General features: G+C 44.2%; 1 protein-coding gene across 4 annotated transcripts in view; it reads left to right on the forward strand.

The window, feature by feature from the left end:
- LOC126536862 (myosin light chain kinase, smooth muscle-like) overlaps window positions 1-21,702 on the forward strand; it is a 163,626-nt gene extending 141,924 nt beyond the window's left edge. For 2 of the 4 annotated variants that reach the window (XM_055073567.1, XM_050183884.3), the window contains exons 5-11: window positions 1,932-2,073; window positions 8,331-8,530; window positions 9,882-10,034; window positions 10,717-10,816; window positions 12,432-12,506; window positions 18,251-18,327; window positions 20,738-21,702. In XM_055073567.1, coding sequence (XP_054929542.1) covers window positions 1,932-2,073; window positions 8,331-8,530; window positions 9,882-10,034; window positions 10,717-10,816; window positions 12,432-12,506; window positions 18,251-18,316 — 736 coding nt within the window. In that variant the 3' untranslated portion in view covers window positions 18,317-18,327; window positions 20,738-21,702. Of the gene's footprint in view, window positions 1-1,931; window positions 2,074-8,330; window positions 8,531-9,881; window positions 10,035-10,716; window positions 10,817-12,431; window positions 12,507-18,250; window positions 18,390-20,737 lie in introns of all 4 variants that reach the window. The other 2 variants (XR_007600718.3, XM_050183885.3) reach the window with 2 other exon arrangements.
- Window positions 21,703-22,457: the final 755 nt, after the last annotated feature.

Consider the following 22,457-nt stretch of genomic DNA (forward strand, 5'->3'; position numbering starts at 1 on the left):
CACTGTTTGGGGAAGGCTTCTTCTGTATACTCGCTCGCTGCGGATCGGGTTTGAGGCCGACCGCTACGCCTTTCTGTCGAGACATTTACGTAACCGTTTTGTTTGTTGAAGGATCGTCTCTTGTTGACTGCCTCAGCGCACGCGGCAAGGGCTCTCGTTTATGTTGCTATTTCTTTTTCTCTTCGCATTTGAAGAGCCTGTGCCAACCAGGGCATCTGGTGCTTTGTGGGCGGCTGAGTCGTGGGCGGATGGGGGAGGTTGTCGCTTTCTCAAGTCAGAGGAAAATATAGTCCGCTGCTCGGTCGGCAGGCTACTTTCTCTTCGCGTAGGAGTCGAAAGCAAATAAAGAGCGCTGAGATATTCTCCAAGGAAGGGTCGAAATATTTTGGCCCACAGACCAGGGGGAGGTGTTGCCTGACGTCAAAGAGATACCGACGTAGGCCTGCGTTATTGCACCCAGAGTAGTCGTCTCAAATTAAGGTTGCTTGGCCAATCGCCTCTCTGCTCTCTGACGTTGAATGCGAGGCTCTGAGCAGCGGCGGTCAGCAGTCATTGTTTTGGGAACTTTGAGGTCACAGCTTGCGGTCGCAGCCTGTAACAATGCGTAACGCATTTCAGAATACAGCGCACTTTTACACACAGAACAAGGAACTGTGAACTGTACGCGACCAGGTATTTCATGTGGTAAGGGCATTAGCATGAAGAAATACAGTAAAATTTCACATGAGGTCTGAGGAATCCGATTCACTTTTCAAGCTATATTTACGGTTTACCCGCGGTTTCTGCAGCTTTCTAGCCATCGGAATTAGAATGTCACGTCGAGCACTCTTACTAACCGACGCAGGTTGTTATCCTTGAAAAAAAAAATGCTGGTACTAAAACGAGGAAAGCAGAACAGGAAAGAATGGGCATTGACTTCTCAGGTTGTACATTTCGTCGAGAGGCACAGTTTCTCAATCTTTCTGTGCGGCTTTCTAGATGCCTTGGCGCCATTTTCGATAGCTCTCCTGCTCGTTCCCCCCTTGTTCTCGATAACAAGGATAGGCTGACCTCCTTTGCAGTTTAAGTTGGCAGCTGCTTCACAATTGCGTTTATGAAAAAAAAAAGAACAACACAATAATAATAACGCAACACGAATGACGCAACACGGCAAATATTTCGCCAGGTACGAAGGTCCGCTTATCTCTGGACCTTTATAAAGAGCTGAAGTTCGTTGCCGCTTGCACGATCATGCCTCCTAGGTTAGACAGGCGCACCGCACTGCTGGAACAATGAATCACTTATCGAAACATTCGATTTGACGCCACATTCCGAGGGAGCTAAAAAGTGGCCTTAGTTTTAGCTTCCGTCCCAGTGCTCGGACCCTGGATCACCTGGCTACGTGCCGTGCATTCTACAAAAATACTGGTGGTTTTCCAAACATAAAACATCACCTAGACTAGCGTTGAATGATTTGCGCTAGTGATGCTGCGCTGACGGATGGCCTGGATTAACACACAGCAAAGAAAAATGCTGTTATGAGAGCACTCTTTCGGCGAACTCCAGAAGCGGAAACGTGTTGTGGTGGCGGCTGCTTCGAAAGCAGCCCATTGCCTCACCTTCAAGACGACGTCAGTGGTAGAAAATTGACGACCGCACGTCTTTATCCTCTCGCATAGCGTGTCTGTAGCCAACCAGGAAGTCTGGAAGGCGAGGCTTTAATTTAGTGTGACCCTCTATTTAGAGTGACCTTGCGAGGAACGCGCCAGCTAACAGCTTGGCTAAAGTCGTTTGCTTTGACACAGCCCAATGATGACATCGGCGAGGTGCTTGCAAAGTGAACAACATACACGTCTATGTTTAGCGGCTTTGAGGAGGGTGACGCTGTTCACTTTACCTATTATTATGATTCTTTCTCTACCGCTAACTTTTTCGTCCCCTTGTCCTTGCAGGATCGAAGGCGGTGAGCTTTTTGAGCGAGTGATTGATGACGACTTCGTGCTCACGGAGAAAGCCTGCGCTATCTTCGTGAGGCAAATATGCGAAGGTGTTGACTACATGCACTCCAAAAACATCCTCCACCTGGACATGAAGGTGAGACAAACCTCCTACCATCACGTTTCTGGCGTGGGATTCTTTACTATCCCGCCAACTCTCTTTGATGACGCATAGCAGACGTGCAACACGTGCCCTTGAAAACATGGAAACAATTCAAGAAGAAAATAGTTACGTTTGTACCGTGTTTACCCGCGAATGTCTATGGCGTGACCCACAGCCGCAGCCGGAAAAAACATTCCCTCCCCTCTCCTGCCCTCCCCTCCCCCCATTCACACACACACACACACACACACACACACACACACACACACACACACACACAAGCACATACAGAGACATAGATAGAGATAGAGATAGAGATAGAGAGAGATGTTATGTAAGATGAAGGAAAGAGCAGTAGGCTATGCTAACGTTGCTTTCGGACAGGCGTTATTCTCAGCTTCGAACATCAAACAGCAAAAACTTTCGAGCATCCAGAATCATTTGGTAGAAGATAATGTAAAGGTTAAGGCAGAAGGATCGTCAACTGCTGATCGAGTGGGTATAAAGTGTTACAGCGAAAAATTGAAAGAACAGAACACAAACTTAAAAAGAAAGAACGTTTTCCCGTGTCGTCGACCTTTACCTTACCGTCCCGTTCAAACTCATTCTTCAGTAAAGGTTAAATGCAACGAAAGCGTTATATTTAATTCGCGTTTAGAAGTGGGTTTTCGGGCATTGCTTGTACCTGAAGAAACAGGACACATATCGCTGCCTTTGATCTTCAAGAAACCACTTTGTATTTTCTATAACCGGCACAGACGCTTTGATAAAGCCGATGGCGAAGAGTCGGCATATATCTATAGCGAGATAATGTGGCTACACATTGTGCAAGCGAAAAAAGAAATGTGCAAGACATTCTAACTCGTAGGCCTTTTTCATTCACTGCTTTAAAGACTTCAGCAAGTAAGTTTTGAGAGCACGCTCCATAGGGCAATTTTGTCTTTAGAGAAAACTGACATGAGTGGAGCTTGGCTTAAATTGATATTCTTATTCTAATTTTTGAATGTATCGGCGATAGTGGCAACGCTGTCATTGCTGTGGGGCGTCCTGATCAACAGCGCTTGCCGACTATACGAGGCAACGTCCGCACTTCTGCTGGCAGTCAGTCATGACAGGGACGGGAAAATATTACAAATGCAATTTTCCCGTGAAAAAAAAAATCGGTTTCGTATGAACACGTTCACTGTTCAGTGAACGCCATGAAACACTCAATGCCCAGTACTTCTCAGGAAATCTTTTCATAAATTTTACCATTCTAGTTTAAATCCACGGCACGATGTAGGAGTCTCTCAGGGATCTATACTTACCCATGTACAGCATTGATTGATTGATGGGCTTGATTTGATAATATTAGAAACTGCAACTTTAGTCACCGGCTTTTCCGCAACATTTGATTGTCTAATAGATGTACGTAAATTACATAATAAAATAAGCTAGCATTGGCCTACACCATCTTATCCCTGCAAATTTAATAATCTGATCATCCGGTCGATCCTTCTGCCGCCCTCGACTGCAGTTGCCAGTTTCCTACTATCACCTATAGAGAGATAAGCTGTTGCAAATGCCAGGATGTCACCATGCTTTTGATGTCACCATGCTGAAAGAGCCGGTTTACCTTGAATTCATATCTGGCGACCAGTTATTGCGTCCTTCAGTTTAGTGCGTTCCCCACTAAAGTAGCGTGTAAGATGATACTTCTGCTGTGTTACTATATAGGAGATATTAAAATGTAAGCAGTCGCGCTAGTTATATCAAGTGTCGGCAACACCATTTGCAAGTCGCTACACCTGGAAGGAAGAGATTCTCTGGCTCATTGTGCGTTTTTGATTCATTTGTTTCTTCTCTATAATGTATGTGAGAAAACTTTAGAGCACGATGAAATACAGGAAAGCCAGGAGTTGTCACGAGGAGTTGAATCCAAGAAGGCTTTACTTGGCCAGCCACGACCATAATTTTATGCCAAGTCATGTTCAAGACAAGCTGTAACTTCAATATCCCGGCGTTATAAAAAATACACATGATTCTTTAAACAGCTGGCGCCGAAGTTGGCACCACATTTTCTTCTAGGTATAATTACAGAACATTCTACGGATTTTCCCTCCCGTCGAAAGCATTATTTAGAAGAACTTGTTGTTGGGCGAGTTGGTGCTTATTAGCAAACATTTTTTAACTGCGCGAACAAACGATCACAGAGAGAGCAGACAAGGACAGGCGCAGTACTTGTCTGAGTGATTAGTCTGAGCGCCTGTTCTCGTCTGCTCTCTTTCTGTGATCGTTTGTTCGCCCAGTTAAATAAATTTTGCCGATACCATTATGTTGCATTCCCTGACCGCCACTAATCTCTCATACCTATTACACGACCTACCCAAATCGACTTCTTTATTTCAATGCTGACAAAAAGGTCAGTACGCTGTTTTGTTGGTAATAAGCACAGTCGCTTAATTCTATTTAATATGCGTACAATTAGGCGGCTGCGACCAGAAGGTGCATCAGCGCCTTGCGCCGGGGCACGGGTGTAGCATTGAATGGAACAGCCTATAGGAAACGACAGCTGTGATACGCGTGAGCTTTTACGCATGCGCGCCCGAGTAGCGTCGCGAGGAGTCTGCCGGCGTCAACAAGGGAAAGTGCGTTTCAACGCTTGGTTTTTGCATCCCGTTGGGAGAGAGAAACAAATGTGAAGAGGTACGTTGCGGCGTGATCGGTTGTTTATACAGTACACGATTTTGACCGACGAAGATGGGGCAGAGCTCGCGCGTTTCTGTTCGGTCTAATGAAACAAGTCGCAACGTAAAACTTGCACATATAATTTCGGCTCACAGGCTAAGCACACTGGTCTCATGATGGAATAGCGCATGATATTCAACGGACTATATCACTTCCTTACATTTTTATATTTAATGTGCAATTTTAGGTTTTTTGGGTGTATACCATTGAGTATGCATACCACTGGGCATATGCCCATCCATGGCCAATTCTATGCGCATCGCAATTGATTGTGCGTCACTTATTTTGACCGCTTTTCTTCCCGTACAATTCAACAAGTGCATTAACTGGATCGACACCGTTTCTCTTTTGTGATGCACGAGGATATGGCGCTCGTGCGACATTAGTTAAGAATTGGGCAGGTGCGCTTCCTACCCGCTATACTTGCGCCTGTCATTTTCTCTCCCGTTGTCAGTTGCGCGGCGATGTGCTTCCTCACTGGTTTCATGGTCGTAGTTCTCATTTCTGTAACATAGGCATTGACCAAATGCACTGAATATTTAAGGACTCGCAAAAAAGAAACAGCTTTCTCGTTTTCTTCGTTTCCATCCGCGTGCCTGTATGTGAACCCATCGGCATGGCAACACTCCCGCGTAACACGTAGCGCACATATACCGGGGCTGGGTGACTAATGGCGCGGACCGCTTAATCGTTGCCGTTTGTATCTTGTGCCCACGGTGCATCGAGAAGCAGTATCAGCGCGCAGCATCCGCGAGAGAAAGCTCGAGAGGTCATCAATCACCTTCACTGGCCACTGACAATCTCGCGTCTTGGCAGGCGCCGTGCACGGCTGCCTCACCGCATCGCGAGCACGCGCGCGGCGAGCTTCCAAAAATAAGACGACGAGAGTCGAAAGATGAAGAAATTAAAATAAATAAATAATAATAATAAACGAACGAACTAATGGAAAGCAAAGATGATGCGCGGTTTTCACTGCGATGCTACGAAGACGCGTGGGCGGCACCTGTGCAGTGCAGGCGGTGCGCACCGGGCTCTGAAAAAGATGGGAGCAGATTGTTGGTTAGTCACCGCACTCGTACGTATACGTACACCCTCTGCGCCGGAGCGTATTCGCGCTTAAATAGAAACCTAAGTCGGACGGGGTGAGGCCTTGGGAGAAACAAGCGCTAAAGACGGAGGAGAAAAAAAAAATAGACAGAGAGAGAGAGGAGAGGAAGGACGTAGTCAATGGTCGCGGCATTTAGACTGCGAGACCACTCTTCAGAGCCATTTTCGGGGCTCGATTCACGTTGCAGAACTTTTCAGGCGCAGCGATCTCTCTAGTGTTGCTTGCATTACGAGAGAAAGAGCGAGCGAGAAAGAGAGAGTGAGAGAGAGAGTGAGAGAGAAAGATTTTTTTCTATGCTTGGGCCTCATTATTGTTATAAATAGAGCCAGTGATAATAAAGATGCATCACGACTTTATATTACGCGCAAGCGCATCACGATCTGCGGCGGGAGTAATGGCGTTGGCAGAGTTTGAGAGATTGGCTCGGAGATGTGATGCACCATACGTGTTTAAAAGCGGAGATGCAGCGCGGTAGAATGATCGATAATTGGTGTGTTTAAGGTCACCTTTTCGTACTCGTATTTGTGCGTTTTTACTGTTTCAAGATGTAAGATCCCGAAGGAACACTTGAGAACTGAGGTACATGCTGAGTAGCGGAAGATTCGTGATTAAATTCGAGCTCATGGGATTCTTGAGCGTCCACCTAAGAGGACGAGCGGCATTTCTGCCCTCTGCCCCGATCTGAATGCGGCCTCCTCGGCCAGGAATCGAACCGCGACCTCCTTCTCAGCATCTCAGCCCGAAAGGACGGAGACGGAAGGCTGTGGCACAATCCGGATATCCATTCTATTTTCCTGTCCCTTTGGGCTCTGCACAATCCTCAGTGAAGAGTAAAGTTTGAAAATTTCTTTGGCACTGATACAGCGTCGAATTGATAGGTTGCGCGACGTAGTCTGCTTCTGACCTCAACAGAGGACGATACGAAACAGGACATAGCTAAATAGGATATGGCGAAAAGAAAGCAGAGAAAAGGGGACGTGACCCGCCATCAGGATATTAGTTTTGAGGTGCAACGTGGTTCTCGACTTATGTTGCAATGAAGCCCAGAAGCACGAAAGAACAACAATTTTGCTGAAATGACTACTAAATAACTTATCTTAGTAGTTTACACCCATTCTAATGACAAATATCTGGAAACGGACTTGTCTGTTATTCCCGGTCCAGACAGGGTGCACTAGTATACGGGACTGACCGGTACAGAAGAAGCTGCTGTTGCACGACTTCGTGCATGAGTCTGTCACGCTGGTTTGTTGGGTTGTTGACCACTGTGTGCTGCTTAGAAGATCACCACACTCAGGGGCAGAGTTCAACTGTCAAGCAATACGATGTTTTTATTATTTGTTATTATCTTTATTATTTATTTAATCTTTATTATGTGACGTAACTTAGGTGGCATGAATATCTTTATTTGCTTTCTATGTATACCTGTAGGAGCCGCCACTTGCTGTTTAAGCAACTGTGTTTCGCCAATTAAACGAGGCGGCTTCTGGGCTTCAACGGAAGCACATGTTTCTTCGTGCTGCATTTATTTCGAAGCATGTAGCTTTGTGAAACTTTACAGATGACGAACTGTTGGCATCGAATGAACACTTCAACACTGTTTAGGTACTATTGCGCTCAATGCAATTTACGACAAATCACCAGCTTCCGCAGCAACCTTTATGAGCCAATGCGAGCGCAGTTGGGCGATTAGTGATGAAATTATGTTTTAAAATAGCTAAAATGTTTTGGCACTGCGGTTATCTTTTGTTCTGAACTTGGCATCGATTTGTAGCACAAATGGCATGCGATAGTGTTCACCTTCGCGTTATAGGTGATGTAAGGCATGACAGCACCTGGCGTGCTGCGTTAATCATCACGTAATATTTATACAGGCACTGGGAAGACATCATACACACGCACTCCGCTTGGCCCAAGGGGGGTATTCATTAAGTGCCAGCTAGCAGACATGTCCATTTGGTCTGCTGCTGAAGTGCCGATTGGATGGGTTGGGATACGCGTCAGAAGGAGGCAGGCGCGCTCAGCCAATCAGCACTTCAGCAGCCGACAAAACGGTCATGTCCACTAGGTGGACACTTACAGAATATCTCTCCAGTTGACGTCGTCAGGTGCCTTCAACAGCAGCATGGAAAGAGATGATTTACTTTAGTGCAATGTTCTGCTTACGCCATCTTAACACTTTGATCAAGTTCATGGTTCTTAATGGAGTGCAGTAATCTGGTGGCTGTGTCAGAATGAAACATGATTTCCTTGCGTTGCTTGTCGCGAGTGATAAAGTTGGCGGACTCATTTCTTGAGCTCCGCCGCAAAGTACAGGACGGACGCCTAATTACTGTTCACGATGGGTGAAATTGGCCCACGCCCAGTTGGGCGCAGCTGACACTCGGCCCCCTCTCTCGCCCCTCCACGTGCGCAGCCGGAGAACGTGCTGTGCACCACGCGCACGGGCAATCGCATCAAGCTGATCGACTTCGGCCTGGCGCGCTTCTACGAGCCGGGCAAGAAGCTGCAGGTGCTGTTTGGCACGCCGGAGTTTGTGGCTCCCGAGGTGGTCAACTTCGACAAGGTCGGATACCAGACCGACATGTGGAGCGTCGGCGTCATCTGCTATGTCCTGTGAGTGCCCAGCGCTGTTTGGCTCAGACGTGCATGCAGACGAACTGGCTTATTGTTTTTTTACCTATCTCGCTCGCTAGCTAGCTCACTCACTCATGTGAGTGAGTGAGCGAGCGAGGGGTATCCCCAGTCCCCTTTAGAAGAACTCTACCCATATATGCTGTGCCGAGGAAAGCATTCGTCACCTTGAAAAAGACAAGTCCACTTGTAGAAAACGTTAGCTCCCGCCTTTACCTCGTTCGGGTTTCGCTCATTATCTTGAATTTGCATCTCCCGTTTTTCCCCGTTTCCACTTAAAGCTATACGCCTTTTTATCACGTTGCGCAGCTAGCAGCAGGATTTCCAGACACTGCGTGCGCTGGTAGCGGACGCTACGAAGAGGAAGCATTTACGCACAAAAGAAAAGCTGTGTCCTGTTTACTCGCTCGTCCTGTGTTGCGCTGTTCCTGTTTTTATTCTAAAGAAAAGCTAAACTTGTGCACGGGAGCATGACACGCCAAATTACCACCAAACACCGAACTTTAACATGTTGAACGGCACAGGCGACGCGTTGAGTAAAACGGGCGGGCGCAACTGTCCTGTTCGTTTCAATTGTCCCGTAGTCTACGTTGTGCACCTCGTTGAACGCAAACCATTTCGCCCAGCTTAGAACCCTCAAACTGAACTTGTCGGTGCCAGCGATGCTTACCGCTTAAGCAACAGAGAAATGAAGTGTCGCTGAAAGGGCGTCTGGTCTATCAAATTTTATTACCCCCAGCCAGTAGCTTTTGTTGAAAATGCTGAGAGATTATTTAGCGCGCATAACCAATCTCACAACTATGCTGGAACTAAAAAAAAAAAAAAAATAGAAAGAAAGACTTCGTCAAACTCGGTGCGTATTACTCTAGTGTCACTAAAAGGCTATCCGCTGCTTGGAACTTCTCCTTTAAACGGTTCACGATGAGCTATCGCAAACGAAAGCTTTGATGGCTGAGCGGAACAACTGAATAACGATGTTCGACGTGACACCTTAATCCTTGTGGGGTATTTTCCAATGATTAAACCTCCTGGCCTTTCTAACCCCATTTCTCGCTCTCGCTCTCTCCCAACGATTAGACACACACATCGAGGTTGCTTCGGAGTGTGTTGCTCTGACTCAAATAGCAAGACGAATTGTAAGAGGATACCAGTAAGCAGAATAATAATAGCGCCCTCATTTTGATGGTGCTGAAAAAGCTGTTCACGGTTTTGTTAGCTTGGAGTAGGCGCTGGATTAGGGAAAGTTCTCCTCTACTCGACATTCTTTCTCCCATATTTTATCAAAAAAAAACTTTTTTTTTTTCATTTAACATATTCACTGACCTTCCTACAGGCTCTCAGGACTTTCACCTTTCATGGGAAACAGTGAACTTGAGACTATGGCGAACGTGACGAGAGCGGAGTATGATTTTGACGATGAGAGCTTTGACCAGATCTCCGAAGAAGCAAAAGACTTCATAGCCAAGCTTCTGCTAAAAGACAAAGAGTGAGTATCTTTAAATGATATATTTTCTTGTGCAGACAAAGACCTTACAGATGGCGATGGCATATCGGCACCAAAGAATGATGATCTGTCTGAGCTTTTATCGGATGGTTCACGTAAATGTTAATGAATCGTCAGTGAAATGTTACAAGGCAACTAGTATTTATGAAAAGCGGGTAATATATAGCCGCACCCGGAATCTCTGCCTGATGTCTACATGCGCATCACGACTTTAGCCATATCGATCACCACGTTTACTTGATCTTGCGACGAGACTTCAATTTCTTTCACCCGCCTTGGTGGCTGAGTGGCTTTAGAGTTCTGCTGCTGAGCACGATGTCGTGGGATCCAGTCTCGACCGTTGTGGCCGCATTTCGATGGTGGTCACAACGATTTAGGTGCACGTTAAGAAACTGCAGGCAGTCAAAACGTTCCGGAGCCCTCCACCGCGGCTTATTTCACAACCAGTGAATTAGTTTGGACGTTAAATCAATCAATCAATCAATCAATCAATCAATCAATCAATCAATCAATCAATCAATCAATCAATCAATCAATCAATCAATCAATCAATCAATCAATCAATCAATTACCTGGTCGGTCGTTGAATAATTATTTATTAATTCATATTATATCGCTGATTTGCTCCCTGCTCAACGACTTTTGCCCATTTTCCTTTTCGCAGAGACCGTATGACAGCCTCCCAGGGCTTGAACCATCCGTGGCTTCGGGTAGGTGTTACAACTCCTCTGCCTATAGAGGAAATTGAGGCGCCAGACTTTCAGGTTGGTCACTTGCCGCAGTGCTTTGGCACCGCGGCAGCCGTCCCCAAATGCACGACCACCTGACCGATGATGCCCCGCCACAAAAAACCCCGTGGTTCACTCTGCGCCCGTTGTCGTTGGTCCCCCCATCCAGAGACCTGCGGCCCGTCAACCTGCACCCAGACCGTGTAGCTCGTATTTTCCAGGCATCCCTCCCCGAACCGCGTTTGGAACGAATGATTGAACGAATGGTTATTCTGACTGCGAAGCTTTATCTCTCACTGCATATAATAATGAGTACTCCCTTAGCTTATTGTTTGTTGGGGTAACTTTCAAGGGCAACAGTATGGAAGTGCCTGTTTATAACAGGTTCTGGTGACTGTAAAATTTGTACTTTCTAGAGAATATGTGCACGTATAAGAAAAATCTGAAAAGCTCATGTTTTGTGTTCGTTGCAAACGCGGCAAGTGGTGTAAAAAATAGATATATTGAGCCCATTATTCCTGTGTCACCGATTCCCTTTGTAATTTACTATTTCTGATCTCTCCTGTGTTTATGTGTGTGTGTGTCACTTGTTAATGATATGATTAATGTACTGTTCTTCTAAAATATCCGGTTAAAGAACCTGCAAACTCTGCTTGTAAGATATTTTCTTGCTCCTGGCGTGTTTCTTGGGCAACGAAAGCTATACCTCGAGAAGTGACTTCATTCGATTCATCTGAGAATGAGATGTGCCCGCCTGGTCCCCTACTTGCAACCGAAGATTTATTTGGTCGTATTAACACATCTAGAGAGACATCATGTTTTAACACACTAATTGTCACTGAAACTCACAGTTTTGACGATGTCAATAGAATGATACCCATTTTGAAAAGATAATCTTAATACGTACCGGTGAATTTGGAGACCTGATTGCTATAGCGTAACTTACTGCCAATGCAGCGACGCAGTTAAGGACGTATTATAAAGAAAGGCTCGATATTGTGGCAGTAGCCCAGTGTCTCGTTGTGAACAAAGCGGGGTTATGCTGCACGCATCAGGTACAGTTCTTTGTTGCGGTGTAAAAAGCTGACGTGTACTGAACGAATTTGGAAATATTAAGTGAGAAATATCTTAATATGATTCACTGCATCATGCATTCTTCATATTTTTAACTTAGAATGGAAAAAAAGTGATTTTCACGCATCTAATCGTTACAACAATAAGCACTTTACCATGCTGAAGCATGTTTGAAACGACGTGAAACCGCAAGACATGTGCAATTTCAGGCTTCAGTCTTGTTTTTTGGCACACCTAGAACTTAGGCTACGTAAATGCTGCGAAGAAACGTATAAGATACGCAAGAACTACGCCCTCCTTGTGCAGAAAGAGCTTGCAGTCGGTACTTTATATCGAAACTTTGGTGAGGTGAGGCGGCATACAATTAAAAAGAGCTGAACAGGCAAGTTCTATGCCTATATATAGTAGGGAACTCAAAAAACAGTTCTTTTTAATGTATTGATACTTATGAGGCTGCATTAAGTGCCAGTAACGCAAAGTGTATAAAAGTTGTCCTCAGTCACTGAAGCTCTTCCTAATCTTGTAGTGCACTCTATATAATTTTCTTATACACACTTTCTTGTTTTTATTCAAACAGAAAGATAAGAAGAGAGATGACACACAGCTGGACAAGAAGAAGCTGAAACGTTTCGTCATCAGGAGGAGGTGGCAGGTACGAGTTCAGCATCCTCGATTGCAAATTGAAAGAGCAGATGTTCTGCTAACGCGTATGCGCCTTGCTAAATCGTACTTTGATGTACATAAATAACTACATGTGATCTTTCATTAAACGGTGTGTGTTTACGCATTAGAGCCCAACTGTAACGATATTTCGCTTTGGCTAAATTGATTATAAATGCGCAGTGTATATGACTGATGCAACGTCTGCAAGGTTGCACGGCTGGTAATTGTATAACATTCTTATTGTCACCCTCTGAACGCCACCTAAGCAGACGACGCGTGTACTTGGTGGTAAGCGGATATGAGCCAGAACGTCGCCTCCGAGATTTTTCAACGCTGCGCGAGCGGAGGCCAATCTCAGAGGCCATGCCGAGGAGCCGCGCGCGTGATGTCGTGCACCACTTTCGGCGAGCGGTAATGGTGGCTTTTCTCTTTCAGTTTTTCAGCGTTCTTCTTGCGAGATCTTCGTGACGCTTCCACTCGTGTTTCAAACGTAAAATTTTGCACGGAGGCTTCTCTCTGTTATAACGTTGTATTGGTGGTGAATAACTACACTCACTTAAACATTTAGTTTAATTCTTTTTGCGTGGTCCAAGATATCGGTGGCAGTTGTATGTTAAGCGACGTCAGAATATATAAATGATTCATTTCCCACATCCGCGTATTGTTGCAATACTAACGCGACGTTTTCATTGATTTAAGGTGGCTGCGAGCATGACATTTTGATGTCGTAGCTTGAAAATGACCGAATAACCTATCGTTTGAGGTATCTGTTTGCCTATGTATGCCGTCAAACGTGAAGAGAAGTGCAAAATGGGGGCCGGAGGGGGAGCACTTCCGCAATATTGAAATTACCATCCGAAGTGACTTAGAAGCACCGTAGTGCATGTTGCGTCGTTACAACAGAGTCTGAAATAAAGAAAACAGCCGAACACCTCTACAATGAACGCCTTGACGATGAATATGTCTGTACAGCGACAGAATTTGGCACCCGGCGGCTGATTTGTTGCTTTGTAACGAACGCCACTTATGTAGCGGTGCCACTCTGCCCTCCGCACTAGTGCGCTAGCGATGCACTAGACGAGAGGGCCGATGTTAACGAGGGTTGCAGTCCTGTCGCACTGCTTCAGGAATCATCCAACTCATACGTGGCTTGTAACACAGCAGAGGGTGCGGCGGCTGACGAATACGTCGCAGTTGATGACGACGTCACGATTTTGTCGTAGCTGACTACCGACTACGTCTTCAAAGCCATCTGGGCCGGAAAGGGCACGAATATCAACGAAGGCAGCAGTGATGAAGATCCTGCAAAGAAAAAAAAAATGACGGCAAGAGAAGATGATAGCTGAATTCGACGATCTGCCGATGTACGTGACGTTGCTCCCGCGTTTCTCCCCGGCCGTGAAGCTCGGTGCAATAAGGTCGGCTGCAAGCACACACTCCAGCCATGTGAAAGTGCACGAGAAATAGCATTTTTTTTTCACTGCCTTTCTTTGCTTCTTGTTAAATAGAGTTTTTTTTTTCTTGTTGAGCATGTTCAGGCTTGCTCTATGGCGAGCAGAATGATTCTCAATCTTTAAAACGAAATGACCTGTGTAACAAAGAATTTTGGAAGTCCGAAGCACTTCGTTGTGCAACAGAAACAAGAATCTCAAAGTTGTTCTTCCCGTACATTATCATTCGCCGGTTAATACCACAGTGTCCTCAACGGCAGTGCAGTGCGCAGTGCTCCGCTGAATTATTCTTCCGGAGGTTTTTCGTGTTGAGCTGTTCACACTCTTGACTACGGATTGCTGCACAAGCGTAGTGATTCATTGTTTCTTTAATTAGGCCTTTTATTTAGTAGCCTAGCGTAAAAGCTAGAGATATAGTAAATTACGAATGTACCATCATAATATTTTAGGGATTTTAACGGTGTACCGATCTCTTACCTGATAAGAGGGATAAATGTTAGCTTAATCTTAAGAGAAGTCTTTCTGGTTCATGTGTAGGTCAGCTGCAATCGACGTTATAGGAAGGCATCAATGTAATTGACAACTTCTTAAAAGGAAGGGGCGTGCGACTTTCTTACTATGAGACAGCTGTACTGCCTTTTACGATGCGGCAGCTGAAGAATTTTTTAGCCTAGTTAAAAAAGAACACTGATGTCTGTGAAGCAGCACAACCTCATTGATATTAATCTCGATGGCCAATTGTCATAGGTCTCGCACATTGGTACGCTTGCAAAGCAAGTAAATTCTATTGTAAACTTGCTTCACCGTCTAGCTGGAACAACCATGGGGGGATCAGCTCCATCACTACTACAAGTTCACAATGCACTAGTAAAGCTGTAAAATAGCTTGCTGGACGTCCATTCTCCATGGTCTATCGTGAACTTCGGAGGAGAGACTGCAGCGTTAATTTACAAGAGGACAAGACCATGTCTTGTTGTCCCACACTCAACCTTGAGTCCTCTTCTTATCGCTGACGCTCGTCGTCCGCCTTTCCAGTTATGCGAACAGTTGACACTTGTAACCACGCGCATCTTAACAAAATATTCATGTTGTGTTAGGATGCTGTACGCGCCGTTACAAGTGTACTTGCGAAGTTTCTTCAGGAAAGAATCAAAACTGAAATCCATAAGGTTTTTCAGGATCATAAAACCTTATTGCGGAGGTTTGAAATTTGCAGAAAGGATTTCGGTTATGCCCCTTGCATGCTCTCAACGCCCAAGATAGAATCTTCAGCTGAAGGTATCATATACAAGAGAGAATACTCATCGTAGCTGCGCAACAACTTGCACTATTCCAAATTTACTCCTTATATCCAAAGAATGTTCATGTGCATACGGACGGATCGTGGCAAAATAATTTGTCTGTATCTGCATTCATCATATGGGACCTTAAGAGGAAGCTTTAGCTCTGGCCCAACTCCGACGCGGCCTATTCAAATACACGTAAAACGCGGAAAAGCTTTTCTGAGATAACCCCTGAACCAATTTTAATGAAGTTTGTTGCATTTGAGAGAGAAAGTTTAATTATAGTGACTGTTGGAAGCGGAATTTCGATTTAGGGCCTGAATTTTGGTAAAAGAACTTTCAGTAATTCAAAAGTTTGGAAAATATAAAAGCACGAAATTTACAAATTAATAGTTCTGCATCAAGAACAGATATCGTTGTTCTTTAAACGACATCGATTAGATCATTCAAAGCGGACAAATCCGATATGTCAAGTTATATCTCATGTAAATTTGTTACGTTATGTACAAGGGTTCGGCAAAAGCTGTATTTCCATATAAAATTTTTTTTTCAGATTCATACAAATTTCGTACACTTTAGATGTATTATATGCAGCTCACAGAATTGTGATATCACTTTGTATTGCGGAGTTACAGAGTTGTAAAGCTAATAGTCTGATTTTCTGAAAATTTGCGATTTGTGCCAAATTTTAATAAAAAATTGACAACGCAAATCTAAAATTTGAGATGAACAATCACTAGATTTTAAGTTTTCTTTTTAAATGCAACAAACCTGGTCAAATTTGGTGCAGTGGTTGCCGAGAAAAACGAATTCTCATTTTACATGTATTTAGATAGGAACATTCGGGCTAAAGCTTTCTCTTAAGCTCGAAGTGTAGATTATCTCGAGTGACATGTTCTGCAGTGACCGAACTACTTGCAATCCTTTCTGCCTTGCGCTTTGCAGCGTCAGTAGAGATCGCACAGGAATGGGTTATTTGCAACGATTCGCAAGCCGCCCTCAAGTCAATACATAGCGTAGACCAAAATGCGTTGAATATACATTTTGTATGGGGAACCATCAAGGAACACACAAAAGCCAGTGCAAGAAATTACGTTACAGCATGTCAATGTATTCCAGGACACTGCAATATTCCTGGAAACATTCCAGTGGACAGTGCTGCAAAGCAGGCGCACGAAAATGAAAATACAATAAATTCCCCTCTTACCCATAGGGATCGAAATCAGCCTGTTGCTCAGAAAGATATCCTGTCGACTCAACGCAAACACCTGGTTTGATCAGAAATCAGAGTGCTCCGAGTTATTCTTTATAGATCCTAAGAATAAATTGTCCATCTAGCCAAATTTTAGCGACAATAGAAACTTTCTGACTTTATTGAACTGTATGCGGTTTGACACAGCATTTACGCGTCACTTTTTATACAGGACTCGACGCGTTTCTAGCCCGCAGTGCCATTGTGGTAACGCCGGCGAAGACGTACGACACCTTTTTCTCGAGTGCCATTGGCACGATACCTCGAGGCGAAGACTGCAGAAGGATTTAATGTTGTGAGACCGCAGACATCTCACCCCGAAAAAAATACTTGCACCGTGGCCAGCGATACAGCTACAGAAAAAAAAAAAAAAAACACTTGCGGATTTTTAAAGCTTTTCTCAAAAAAAAAAAAAAAAAACAAGAACAATTCTATTAGGTTCTTACTAGATGTGTCGAGGTTCGCCCGATTATTACATTTTCGTTTAATACCAGTGGTTGTGTAGTATGCTGTATGTGTGTAGCTCATGTCTGGCGCTGTTATGTGTCTATGTCTGTTACGTGTTATGTGACTTTTTGCGTAGTTATGAAATCACCGTATGCGCGTGTTTTCAGACTCTTCTGTGCGCTTTCACTCGTTTATGGAACTGTGCATCTCTCTCAGTGCCCTTTAACTTTCTTCTGTGGGTAAAGCTTTGCACATGTTAGTGCTATTTCACTGTTGCCAGTGCTTATCGCTTTCTTGTGCTTCTGTTTTGCTTGCCCGCGAAAAGCAGTAGCCGGCGCCAACAATGGTGCCACCATGTCTTTTCATTTCATATTAATAAAGAAACAAAAAACGATGAAGATAGCTTCGGAAGGCACGCATTAGAAGGGCGACCCATGCATGCTCTAATTTACAGCTGGTGCTAATGTCTGGCTTAGGAGATCATACTATGCACAAAAATGTGTATTTACATATGTTTACGAGAGCGAATAATAGGCGCAGGTAAAGCAATAGTCTATATGGCGCGGATAGAACTTTAACCTACCCTCCTTTGCTATCGACCGAGGAAATAGTTCGATGTTTACTCTCGCGGCGATATACGCGTGTTGAAAGGAACGTACAAATGTACTGTAAATGAATGCATGTTTTTCGATTTTTTTCCTCTGCCACAGAAAACAGTTACTGCCAACATCGAAATCGTGGATTAAAGCAGGGATAGGTGAGGCGCTCTTCAAACAGAAAGTCGGCAGTGAGGCCCCAGCTTAGTCAGATTTAAAGATAACAACAACATCGCCAATTTGAGCACAAATACATTGACTAAGACTGACGCCACATCTTATTTTCTTATCTTCATCATGATATACAGCGAATGGGCTAAACGTTTAGTAGTTCCTCTCGTCAAGCCGGGTTGCCTAAATTTCTTGCGCCTTCCTCTGAATATGGAAGCTTCGTCCTTCGCAATGCCTTCAGTCAACTCGATGGAAGGACTTTCTCTAAGAGCAGTATTTTCAGACCATACGAGTCTCACGCTTCACAGCAGTAGAAAGCCAGAAGAGCGATGCCGCCGTTCCTGAACTCGATTAGACTGACTGACTGTGTATGGAGCTGTATTGATCAGTTCGGTTTGTGCACGTTTCCAGCACGCCTGAACTGTGTACTATCTCCCACACTTTATCTTTCCTTCCAACTTCCCCCTCCTAAAGGGTAAAGTGGCCACTTCCCGTTAAACTACAAACTCTTTGTTTATCTCTTTCTCTTCCAGAAAATGGTGAACGCATTTCTGGCCCTCAGGCGCATGGGAGCCACCATCTCGCCATCTACGCCTTGAATGCTTAACAGGTGGGCTGCGTGCTTCCCTCTCCGCATATCTACTACAACTGGGCTGTCCCACATTAGTATTGGTGCGTGAACGTTTTTTTGAGCCTCTCATCTTCTAGATGCTTATGCATGTTTTCTTGAAGTTCTCGATCGCATATTCCACTACACAATTTATAATGCAACTTTTCTTGGTGAGATGACGTTTTACCCGTATGTCGGTATTCGGGCTAGAAAACATCCAAAAAACGCAAGAATAGGCACCCCGTTGTTTACAACTGAACCCTGCAACTTCGTTTTGTTAGTAAATTACAAATAAATGCCTATGACGTCTCACTCGGAAATGAGCGTGGAAGTATGTGGTTGAAAAAATAAGGGTATTCAGCTAACAGGTGGCTTTGTAGGGGGTTTCTTTTTCTAAATGGTTATGCTACAAAGTAATACGGAAGGAGGAATTAAAGCACAAGCTGAAGGAATCAATAAAGCTGGTACATTATTTGATTGCACGAGCTACCAGGAGGGATTTGTTTTATAACTCAGTGTCTTAACCTGACTTAAAAAAACGCACGCATATTGCTTTGAGAAATTTCTGGATTATATAAAAAACATTTAGTCACGATTCAACCTCATAATGTCTAAATGAGAATTTAACTCCGCTCAAATCTTATAACGCAACTCTAGTGTTTGCAATGAGTTGATAGACTGGTCCAGGTCGACTTCCCGCGCATTGGCATTGTGCTACTTCAAGAAAACGTAGAAAAGGAATTCACCCTCGGGCTTGTTGACACAGCAACGTTACAGCGCTAATTTGAATTGTCGTGTGCCTTGACCTATGTCTTAGTTGCGTTTTCTGGCTTTCACAGGTGCCTTAGAAATTTTGTGTATACCTCCAGACTTTCCTCTTTTTTTCTATCTCTTACTTGGTGCTTTATTCGCATGGTTCCTGAAAACGATAGGAAGCCTCTTAAGCAGGGATTCCTTGCGATGAGATCTAAAAATAAAAAGGGAAACAAACGAGAATCTTCCACTTTCTTTTTCATGACTGCCACTTGCCAGTGACCGCCCATGCGAGCGAATTAGGAATCAGAACACGATATTGCTGTCTAAAACGCATAGTACGTATTTGTGCAAGAGCCTTCGAACTAGCTCAACAGCGATTGCAAGCGCAACTGCAGAAGAACTGAGATCTAACAGCATTGATGATGCATTGACGGTCGATTCAAGAGTTAGAAATGTTTAAAAATTAAAGCCAATGCGTTCCAGGAGAGCTCTGGCTCCGTTATAGCACACTAATTACGCCAAGAAGTGTTCATATTGCGGAATATCTGACAAACTAATCTCGACTCGACACTATGCAATACCAGCAGTGGTTAACACGTTCATTTGGGCTAGTTAGTGCGACATTAAACAAGTGATAGCAAACAAGTAATATTGTTAATGGTCACACAACTTGAGTTAGGGCTGTCGTTGATAAATGCCTTCTGTAGACGTCAAGGCTGTCTCTCGTGCGGAGATATGCTGTGCAGTTTCTAGACTGTCGAAGGTAATTCAAGTGAACTCAGTCACGTTGGGAAGCTCTTGGAGTTAAGGCACTTAGATGAGCGCCAACCATGTTAGTAAACACAATGTTTCCAACTCATCCCGACTTCGTCATGGGTGACTTAAAGAAGCCGCAATAGCTTCGGTGGTATCTGGCTTGTGTCACCACCGGTGAGTTTCGCCATAGGTGAAATAAAATTCTCCATAAATAATTGAAATTCCGCGGGAATTTCGCAGGGTGGAAACTTTTTTAAATACGATTAGAATTCTTAGCTCAACTTTAAAAACTTTGTGCCCATCTGTCTAGCCGTTTTACACCGCCGCTTCAATTCGGAGAAAAATCCTTTAAAATTCCTCCCTCGTGTGGCGGAATCAAACCCCTGTTTACGTGGTGCTGAAGCACAGCAGACCGATGTTTGAGCGCTGCGCCACGAATGCCCACGGGCGGCGAGAGAATAACTCTCAGCATTAGTACGCACTGGCGCGATAACCCTATACAATCTCGGAGGCGACACAAAAGGAGAGGATCTTTGCCGGCGCGACACCAGATGGCGCAGCGTGTGCAGAGGGAAGCGCGATAGAGGGGCCCAGCTGCAGTACGCGGCGCATACATGACGCGCTTCGGCAACGTGGTCTTCCTCTACGCTGCTGGAATACCAATCTCATGAACATCGACAGTTATGCTGAGATGGGTTCTGCCGGAACTTTTTTTGAAAGAGCCTGTTGGATGCCAGCTTTCTCTTTCGTAGACATCGCCATTGCGCCTTAAGCTATGTGTTTCTATTCAGTTTATATGACCCACTTGAAACAGCATTAGGCGCGATGCAAATGTCTTTTTAAATCGCACGCACTATAGGTGCTTCTGAAATAACTTATCTTTTTTTTCTTATTTCAGAACCTCGGAACCTTCCAAGACCCACCATGTGTTCCCCGTGTCTTTCACCCCAATTGATCTTCACGAAAGAAGACTAACGTCACATTTCATCGAATCACTTTTATTGTGTAACTGCGTTGTCTCATATTTCGCGAATGTCACGGGATACCACGAACGTGCCTGAGAATGTGTCCTACCTTTCTTAAATTACCTCGTCATTAAAGAAAGACGACATAGTGAGCGCAAGTTTGTTTTAAAGAGAAATGCATGTAGGAAAGTTGCATGAGGCTATGAGTAATTTCTCTTGCACCCTGCATGCAAACTATGCCTCAACATTGCTTAATCTGAAATACAATGGTATATTAAGAATGCCAATAAATATTTTGTGGTGGCTGGTTTCAAATGGCCACCAATTCATGGTATAAGCTAAAGCCAGTGAGAATTAAAGCTTGGTTAACTTGCTGCTCAAATGCGGAATGTGGAACCATAATTGTCGTTCGTGTTGCATTCTATCTCAAAAAAAAGAAAAAAACATTTTGTCAATGCTTCCTGTAGGTTCTCGCACGGCATTTTTTTAGATAGAGTTAGATCGAACGTGCCTTCATTTTTTTATAGTTTGCACATATGCCCTGCCCTGCCATCGTAGAAACATGACGTATGCTGAGTTAACACCTTAGGGCCATGTCACCTACTCGCCTAAAGTACTAAAAAAAAAAAAACAGCAAGCCGTTCGTTGCATCTTTAGGAGAAGTGAAGCGTCTATACAAGCCCAACCTCACGCCGAAAAACGGTCATGCTCTTTGCGCCTGGTTTTCTACGCAAATATCCCACAAATAAACTTTGCTGGATGCAAAATTAATGTTTCCCATTCCCAACTTTCTGTACAGTGGTGGCGTGGACTGTTTTTGTATAAAGGTGTCCGTAAACTGTTACGAACGTTGCGCTTTCTGCTGAAATGTTTAATAAAGTTGTCTGTTTCTTACCAACGGGCGTCATGGAATGAGCCTTCCGTCAAGTGAGGTTTCTTTCATCGAAGAATCCGGATTATTGACATCTGTCGACTCTTCAAAGTCAAAAGGTGCTCCTCGATCATTGCTTATATTCTAGGTCCCAACCACAATAGCGATACCTCGTTTGAGAGATTGGCCAAGAATTGTGCAGTTTACGTGGCCAAAATAAAGCTGTTGTTATTGTTGTTGTTTCCTCAACACAAAAATTATTCGTGCCTACAGGGGGGACTGGCCACCCTGGAGTTATGTTGTTGTTGTTGTTGTTGTTGTTCTGAGTGGCCGTCGCACATACCCACAGCGGGGGATTGGACATGAATCGGGTGGTTAAATTAGGTGCATAAAAACATAATAATAATAACAAGGGAGTTAACAATTTGAACATTGGAGTTTAAAAGTAAACGTTTTGTGTTTGGAGAGAAAAAATAATACTGTCATTATGAGGCGTCGTGAATTTCTTTCACTTTCACTTCTCACTGACGCTTTCTGCGCTAAATATTAAGGATTTGTCTAGCAAACAGACTTACTGAGATGAACTTTCATAAGAGCAGCGAGAAAAACTGAATTTGGGACAGAATTGCACAACAGAGCTTTTTTTTTATACCGTCAAGTCTCATTGTTTCTGCTGTTTCCAAGGTACGTTACACTGCCAGGTAGTTGCACTTGAAACTGTTTTCAAGCTTAGTACTATCTATACATAGTGGTTTAGCTAGCAATACTTATGAAGTAGAACT

This window comes from Dermacentor andersoni, chromosome 4, assembly GCF_023375885.2.
Source record: "Dermacentor andersoni chromosome 4, qqDerAnde1_hic_scaffold, whole genome shotgun sequence".
NCBI lineage: Eukaryota > Metazoa > Arthropoda > Arachnida > Ixodida > Ixodidae > Dermacentor > Dermacentor andersoni.